This window comes from Rhinoderma darwinii, chromosome 10 (assembly GCF_050947455.1).
Source record: "Rhinoderma darwinii isolate aRhiDar2 chromosome 10, aRhiDar2.hap1, whole genome shotgun sequence".
NCBI lineage: Eukaryota > Metazoa > Chordata > Amphibia > Anura > Rhinodermatidae > Rhinoderma > Rhinoderma darwinii.
This window is the reverse complement of record NC_134696.1, coordinates 81,139,658-81,148,627: the sequence shown is the minus strand read 5'-3', so window position 1 is coordinate 81,148,627 and position 8,970 is coordinate 81,139,658. Positions and strand designations below refer to the sequence as shown.

General features: G+C 38.6%; 1 protein-coding gene across 1 annotated transcript in view; it reads right to left on the bottom strand.

Annotated features, from left to right (window-relative positions):
• Positions 1 to 214: 214 nt before the first annotated feature.
• Positions 215 to 8,970, bottom strand: part of POU2F3 (POU class 2 homeobox 3) — a 125,846-nt gene continuing 117,090 nt past the window's right edge. Inside the window, exons 9-15 of the mRNA XM_075840826.1 lie at positions 8,760 to 8,936; positions 8,515 to 8,656; positions 7,491 to 7,627; positions 7,240 to 7,401; positions 6,563 to 6,629; positions 3,998 to 4,130; positions 215 to 695 (exon numbers count right to left, since the gene is read on the bottom strand). Of these exons, the coding sequence (XP_075696941.1) occupies positions 656 to 695; positions 3,998 to 4,130; positions 6,563 to 6,629; positions 7,240 to 7,401; positions 7,491 to 7,627; positions 8,515 to 8,656; positions 8,760 to 8,936 (858 nt within the window). The 3' untranslated portion in view covers positions 215 to 655. The remainder of the gene's footprint in view (positions 696 to 3,997; positions 4,131 to 6,562; positions 6,630 to 7,239; positions 7,402 to 7,490; positions 7,628 to 8,514; positions 8,657 to 8,759; positions 8,937 to 8,970) is intronic.

The following is an 8,970-nucleotide window of genomic DNA, read 5'->3' as shown; positions in this document are numbered from 1 at the left end:
ACACAATATATAATAGTCTGAAAAAAAATCTCAGTAGTTAAGAACAGAGATCGGGCACTTTTTTCATGTAAGCATGGGTGGATCTATAATTTTATTCTTCATATGTACATGATTAAGATCTCTTTGGATGCATCCACGGCATGAAATGCAGCATTTGTAACAATATCATTTATCAGAACTTGAACATATTATTCATAAAAACTTAAAGCTTGTGTTCTTCTGAATTACAAAGTAAAGTAAAACTCACACGTTATTTAAAAATGAGAATATTTACAAGATTAAATAATTTAGTTGCCAAGAAACAGTGGGAAATAGTCAGATGCTATGTCAGGGTGAAAACATGGTAAATGACCTTGCTTCCATTTAGTGGTGGTGCTAAGCTGTCATAAGAAGGTTCACGGAAGTGAGAGCTGCAGATGTATACTGATTCTACATGACCATCCGCTGTGGGACTTCCACTAGCACAGAATATTTCTTAACTAGGCAGTACACAGTCTTTGGTCCCTCTTTTATATATTTTGGAATTGATTGTTTTTTATTAGTAGCTTGAAGTCCATATTGTAATTTATTCATGGCAGTGACTTTGCATTAAGTGGTGCCCTTTCAGTGTCTGAATAAAGAAACCACCACAATTATACTTGAGTTAGACGTTTCTTCAGTGGAGATATGTTGGAGGATTCCATCGATACCATGGTCTACATTCAGAAAAAAAGTAAGAAAAATTAATTTTTTGATTACAAATAAAAGTCAGTCTCTCGAGTAGTAAACGATGATTAAATAACGTACAGTCAAAACCACTAAAAGAGTCCTTTTACATCGAGCACCGATCGGCAATATAGCAGGTGGATCGGCACTCGTTTTGCTCCATTTACATGGAGCAATCATTGTACGTCCCCATACAGTATGCATCATAGTTGGCAGCACATCCTGTTTACGTTTCTTAGTTTAACGGCTGATCGCTGTGCCCTTTTACATAGGCCGATGATCGGGAACGAGCGCTCCATTCCCTCTGATTATCGGCTGTGTATAATATGCAATATGCTTTTAAGCTACAAGAAAATCTTGTATAGGTCTGTTGTAATCAATAAGCTGTTTTGTCTAATGTAATCACCACATGTTCTCGTTACACAAAGCAGTCTTAAAGTGAATGTCCTCTTTTTCACATCATATTGTTTTAGGTCCCACATTCTGTGCTGATTAATTTCATAATATATCTTTATAGCAGTTGGAGCTACATTTGTATAATATAGAGCACCAAAGGACCTCTATATTCATTGTGTTAAATGATTACGTTTTGTCTGCCTGCAGACGCCGCTAGGGGGAGCTTAAGAGATTATGGCATACTGTTTTGTTATTCAGTTAAATGTATGCAGTTGGCTCCACCTAGTGGCAGCTGCAGACAGCTAGAATTTTATCATTTAACTATATAGCTATACATGGGATTTGGAGCTCCGTATCAGAAAAACGGAGCTCCAACCATTTTATTATTAATATCATCATTGATTTATATGGCGCAATCAACGTCTGCAGGGCTTTAAATATCTTATTATTGGGGTAAGACATTGTAAAAATTACGGAAAAAAAGGGTACTTTAAAGATGTATTACAAAACTAAATCAGAATTTTGGACCTATTTATATTCAGGTAAAAAACGGGTGGACATTCATTGTAAGTTGCCAACAATCTAATGTCTATGAGGGGTGAGTCTACGAGATGGGGGATGGGGCAGTAAAATATATTGGACATGATGTATCTTTCCTATAACATTTATAATAAGCAACTAAACAGGTTTAGTCCTCCTGCTCTAGTGAAATAACAATCACATTTGACTTAATCAAACTGTACAACAATCCAGTAGATTTCTACTCTCTCTCTCTCTCTCTCTCTCTCTCTCTATATATATATATATACACAAATGTGTACGCATACACTACCGTTCAAAAGTTTAGGGTCACTTAGAAATTTCCTTATTTTTGCAAGAAAAGCACAGTTTTTTTCAATGAAAATAACATTAAATTAATCAGAAATACACTCTATACATTGTTAATGTGCTAAATGACTATTCCATCTGCAAACGTCTGGTTTTTAATGCAATATCTACATAGGTGTATAGAGGCCCATTTCCAGCAACCATCACTCCAGTGTTCTAATGGTACATTGTGTTTGCTAACTGTGTTAGAAGGCTAATGGATGATTAGAAAACACTTGAAAACCCATGTGCAATTATGTTAGCACCGCTGTAAACAGTTTTGCTGTTTAGAGGAGCTATAAAACTGACCTTCCTTTGAGCTAATTGAGAATCTGGAGCATTACATTTGTGGGTTCGATTAAACTCTCAAAATGGCTAGAAAAAGAGAGCTTTCATGTGAAACTCGACAGTCTTTTTTTGTTCTTAGAAATGAAGGCTATTCCATGCGAGAAATTGCCAAGAAACTGAAGATTTCCTACAACGATGTGTACTACTCCCTTCAGAGGACAGCACAAACAGGCTCTAACCAGAGTAGAAAGAGAAGTGGGAGGCCCCGCTGCACAACTGAGCAACAAGACACGTACATTAGAGTCTCTAGTTTGAGAAATAGACGCCTCACAGATCCTCAACTGGCAGCTTCATTAAATAGTACCCGCAAAACGCCAGTGTCAACGTCTACAGTGAAGAGGCGACTCCGGGATGCTGGCCTTCAGGGCAGAGTGGCAAAGAAAAAGCCATATCGGAGACTGGCTAATAAAAGGAAAATATTAATATGGGCAAAAGCACACAGACATTGGGCAGAGGAAGATTGGAAAAAAGTGTTATGGACAGACGAATCGAAGTTTGAGGTGTTTGAATCACACAGAAGAACATTTGTGAGACGCAGAACAACTGAAAAGATGCTGGAAGAGTGCCTGACGCCATCTGTCAAGCATGGTGGAGGTAATGTGATGGTCTGGGGTTGCTTTGGTGCTGGTAAAGTGGGAGATTTGTACAAGGTAAAAGGGATTTTGAATAAGGAAGGCTATCACTCCATTTTGCAACGCCATGCCATACCCTGTGGACAGCGCTTGATTGGAGCCAATTTCATCCTACAACAGGACAATGACTCAAAGCACACCCCCAAATTATGCAAGAACTATTTAGGGAAGAAGCAGGCAGCTGGTATTCTATATGTAATGGAGTGGCCAGCGCAGTCACCAGATCTCAACCCCATAGAGCTGTTGTGGCAGCTTGACCGTATGGTACGCAAGAAGTGCCCATCAAGCCAATCCAACTTGTGGGAGGGCCTTCTGGAAGCATGGGGTGAAATTTCTCCCGATTACCTCAGCAGATTAACAGCTAGAATGCCAAAGGTCTGCAATGCTGTAATTGCTGCAAATGGAACATTCTTTGACGAAAGCAAAGTTTGAAGGAGAAAATTATTATTTAAAATAAAAAATCATTATTTCTAACCTTGTCAATGTCTTGACTATATTTTCTAGTCATTTTGCAACTCATTTGATAAATATAAGTGTGAGTTTTCATGGAAAACACAAAATTGTCTGGGTGACCCCAAACTTTTGAACGGTAGTGTATATATGTGTATATATATGATTTCAATGGTGACGAATTCAGTGCAAATGGCTCCTGTTTGTCACCATTGTTTAAGGGTTCCATCATTTTGACAAAATCAATACCGTAGTTGACTGTGCTATTCATTCCGTCAAGATGACGGAACCCTTACACAACGATGACAAACAGAAACCATTTGCACCGGATCCGTTACCATTGTAATGAATGGTGATGCAAACGGAAACCTATAGTTTCCGTTTGTTTCAGTTAGGATTTCGTTCATGGGTTCCCCTGACGGAAAGCTCAGACGGAATCCATGAACGGAGTCCCGACGCAGATGTGAACAAAGCCTAAGACTCTTGTTACTTTTGTGTTAGTTGAGCTAGATGTTATGTTATGAACTACTTTTCCCAATATCAAACGTGGATGATCAAAACGTAGTCATTTTTGTGCTAGTAAAGCAAAATAACCTCACCCGGAAGAACTGTAGCTGGAGTTATTGACATTGGGCTTGGAATTATTTAGAGACATTCCAGCACTGCTGGTGTGGAGACCTGAGCTTGGTGAGGATGGTCTACTGGAGCTCCCAGGGGAACAAGATGATGTTACTATAATAAGAGAGGTAATATGTTCAGACTTTCTATAGCATATTCACCACACTACAATTCAGCAATATGCATATTCCACCAGAATCCGACTGTTTTGAGCTACTGAAAATGTTGCACTACTCAAAAAGCATTTTTAACAACATAGTAAAACGCAACAAAAAGTTCTAGACAAGCTATTTAACGTTATATCTGGATATAACAATCATTATTATAATTTCCTTCTATATCCAATCATCCAAAGGTAAAGAAATCAGCAAATAGATTGTTCAGTTCCAATAACATACAGATTTCTCATCAGGTATACATGTTTTATACCTCTGTAGTCTATTACTACAACTAAGGACCCTATGTACCGTGGATTTTAATATTAACCCCTTCCCCCTGCTTGCATTCTGGGCCCTAATGACCAAGCAATTTTTATAGTTTTTCCATCGTCACATTCGAAGAGCTATAACTTTTTTATTTTCACGTTAACATGGCTGTATGAGGACTTGTGTTTTGCGGGATGAGTTGTATTTTTCAATGGCAACATTTTGGGGTATGTAGAATTTTTTTATTAACTTTTATGAACTTTTTTTGGGTGGGGATATAAAAATAAACAGCACTTTAGCCATTGTTTTACATTTACGCCAATTACTGTGTGGCATAAATAACATGCTACCTTTATTCTATGGGTCGGTACGATTACGACGATACCAAATATGTATAGTTTTTTTTATGTTTTACTACTTTTGCAGAATAAAAACACTTTTGAACTAAAATAACTTTTTTATTTTTCTGTCAATGTCGCCATATGAGGGCTTATTTTTTGCAGGACTTCATTGCTACCATTTTGGGGTACATGGGACTTATTGATTAATCCTTTATTATTATTATTATTTTGGGGAAAAATGGGAACAAAATAGCAATTTTGCCGTTGTTTTTTGCGTTTGTTTTTACGGGGTTCACCGTGCGGTTTAAATAATATGATAATATTTTTTAGGTCATCACGATTGCGGGGATACCATATATGTGTAGTTTTTATATTATTTTTACACTTTTACTAAATAAAACCATTTTTTTATGGCAAAAATGTTTTTTATTTTTTTTAATGTGTTCCTTATTCATTTTTATTTCACATTAATTATTTTTTCAGTCTCACTAGGAGACTTCACTATGCGGTCTTCAGATTGCTGCTATAATGCTTTGGTATACTTCGTTTACCAGAGCATTATTGCCTGTCAGTAAAGAACGGACAGGCATCTATTAGGACGAAGTAAACCTTGATCGCTACCGTTGGAGCAGGAGCCCGGCTGTTATCAGACAGCCGAGCCCCGGCTCCAGCCTGCACCGGAGACCCGTGCAGGATGTTGATTAGGCCGCCGTGAAAAGGCGGCGGCCTAGACTAGAGCTCATTAATGAAAAGGCATATCGGCGGTCACGAAGTGGTTAAAGAGTAAATTCTCTATTTTGATAGAACTGGGCGACCACTTTGCTAGATATCTTTTCGTCTGGATTATTGGATGAAGGCTTGTCTCTGGCTTAATCCATTCATGGGTGTGATCCAGCAGTTTTCATAAGAGAGCAACAAGGAAGCTGTGAGCTGATCAACGACTATAGATCTAGAGGATATTCCTATTGGAAATGTATGAATAAATTGACAACTGGGTATTACCATTCGTCTTGTCAAAGGGTTGTGTCTATATACAAACCCTGACACTGTCCATTTAGTGCTGACTGTATCAGACTGTGTAGGGACACACCCTATTAACAAGAGGGAACAATAACGCCCAGTTGTAAATTTATTCATACATATCCAGGAGGAATAACAGAGGAACTACGCAATGCAGTGTTCTAAGAAAATATTTTCTAGCAATGTTATTTCACGGGTAATACAAGTCTTCACTAAAATAGACATTTCAGGTGAGTTTACAGGTCATCCTTAACAGCTTGAGGAAAACTCAAGGGCATTGTACAGGTGAACAAGTGGCACAGTGCTACCACTTTTTTTTCCTAGCAATTGGATCAGACCTTGATGGCATATTCTAGTGATGTCACCAATATCTGTGATTAATGCCCTGTATTAAACCCAAAAAGATGAGCACTAATCTAGTTTATATAATGTAGTATATGTAAGATATGGTCAGATTGGTTCCATCTGAACATAAATAAGTATAATCACATACAAATTAAATAACCCCCAGCAATTTAGAGAATGGACAATTAATTATACAAAAAAAGCAATTAACATGGGTCACAGTTGCTGGGTTCCCGCCAATCGGACACATACATGTCCCAATGTGGCCCTCAAACAACTTTTACTTTCCATTTCACACATATTATATCTGAAGCTGGTGGAAAAGCTTGGTTTCAGATTATTGGTAGGTTTAAAACTTCTTAATATGAAATAATGGCATAATGTTAAATGACAATCTCATATTATTATGAGTTACCTGTGCTGGTCATTGTGCTGTGCACTGGGGTAATAGCCAGAGACCCTAAAGAACTGGACGTAGATACCTGGCATGGAAAGAAGAACAAAAATGACTTAATCTTGCTAGGAACAGGCTAGGTAGTCCTATTATGTCTGTACATATAAAGAGAGTTCAGCATTAATAAGCACATTAGCAATTGAGTTGATATTGTTGCTGATCAGCTTGGTAGCATGGGTGCTGTTGGGCCCCTGAGATGCTCCCTTTGCAGGTGCTGTGTGGTGACGGCACTGGTTGCCATGCGATACTGCACTTAATAGAGTAGGGACCCACTTAAAAGAGGTTGCCGTGAAATAGCAAGTGGGCTTGATCAAAATGTTTACTAAGAATCTCATATTCATATTTATAAATTTTGCTCAGCCGCAATAGATCAATGTATAACAAGTTGATGTGCGGTCCAGGTTTTTCTCCCTCCCAGGAGTTCAACATTCACGACCATCTGCAGAGAAAAATTTTCCATGTACAAACAAATCACGAGCGATGAACAAAGTTTCCAGTTTTTAGCTAAATTTTTTATAATCTCTACAAAATTGTTCTATCTGTCGTATGATCTGTGCAGCTACGGTGGCCTGGATGTTAGAATAAAAAATTGTTCAACACACGCTGAGTCCAAGAAAACGGATTATTACAAATCTCACCATTCTTGAGTTATAGATCGGGGACTTCAATGGCATATTGATTGGAAAGTTAATTCGTTTCTCCTTCTGGCGTCTGTTACAAAACCAGACCCGTACTACTTCTTTTTCCATGGCAAGCTGCTCGGCAATCATGCTGATCTCCTCTGAGCTCGGCTTTGGGTTCTGAAATGGGAAATATAAAACCAAACCGGTATTCCAGTAATGACATAAGTAAAGGAGTACATTGAAATGAAGTCCAATATTTTTCTTACATCCTGAAAGCGTTTCTCCAGAGTCAGACGTATGTTTGTTTCAATGCTTGTTCTTTTCTTCCTTTTACGCCCAAACATGTCACTTAGTTGTGGATAAGTAGTATTGGGCGGTATGGCGGTATCTGATGGAGCAGATTCTAGACAGTAGAAAAAGGCGACAAGTTAGTATAAAATGAGGTGCACTAGAACAATCAGAGCTGCTTATTCTAAATATCCAAGCTCACAATGTTACGGTATATTTTGAGGATCTCAAAGAGGTTGTCTCATGAAATTGGAAGGCGGCGCGGCGTTCATCTTCTCTAAGCCCCGGTTACTAGCTGAAGGACGCTGAATCTAGCCAGACATTTCAAATGAATGGTTGTCATACAGAGTGGTTCTCGTTTCTTGCTCATAGATGGGGAAGAGCCCATTATGTTTATATGTCCTGGTAGGGCATATGGGCAGGTGTTATCTTCATGAGATTATTGTATTACCACTGCTCATAGTCCAAGGAGTTTATGAAGTACCATTTGGAAATGCGACTATCATGTGATTCTGTTCACCTGGTTGGGTATGCATTGCACTCATGATGTGAGTAAGATAACACAGATTATATTACGAGGAAGTGAATGTGCAGTCTCCACGGCGAAATATTGCATGTACAGTATTCCTATGGGGTCATATAAAAATGTGCATGTTCAATTCCCAAAATGAATAATATTTCTACCCAGGATCATTTTTGATTTCTGATCCAGGAACACTCATGTTTGGCCTACGTGTGACAGTGATTTATAAACGTGGCAAAACCTTGGGTATATCTACAGCACTGCATGGCATTGATTGTCAGTGGCACCATGCAAGTGAACCGTTCTTGGGCATCCTATGCTATAGGTGAAATCCTGCTGTCCGGTAGGTTGCTTCTCTGGGTATCGCAGGAATCAGATTGTTACACTGCTAAAAAATTTTCTACCCAGAAAATGTTTTTGAAGGCAGAATTGATGTTGAGTATAGTATTTGTGGGAAGAGCCAACAATATTAACCTTACCTGCGTCACTCAGCCACTTCTCTAGCAGGGGCTTTAGCTTGCACATGTTTTTGAAGCTGAGATTAAGGGCTTCAAATCGTGATATTGTTGTTTGACTAAAATCATTTCCATAGTGTTTACCCATGGCCAATCCAACATCCCCCTGAAAAATAGAGATTGTGAATTCACTTGTGGCAGCACTTATAGCCATCACCTATACAGTGCATTTTTAAATTCTTTCAGATTGTTTCCACTAAGACCGTTACCTGTGTAAATCCAAGCTTTATTCTTCTCTGTTTGAAAGTTTTGGCAAACTTTTCCAGTTCTTCCAAATCGCTGGGCTCATCTGGGGCCACAGATAAGTGTTTTGGGGTATGTAGGTGTTGCGCTATTTCCAAATGAGGCTCCATAGAGGAACCCGGTAGACCTGGACGCCCCACAGCCTGTTAGATGTTGGCAATAATAAAGTTATTATGG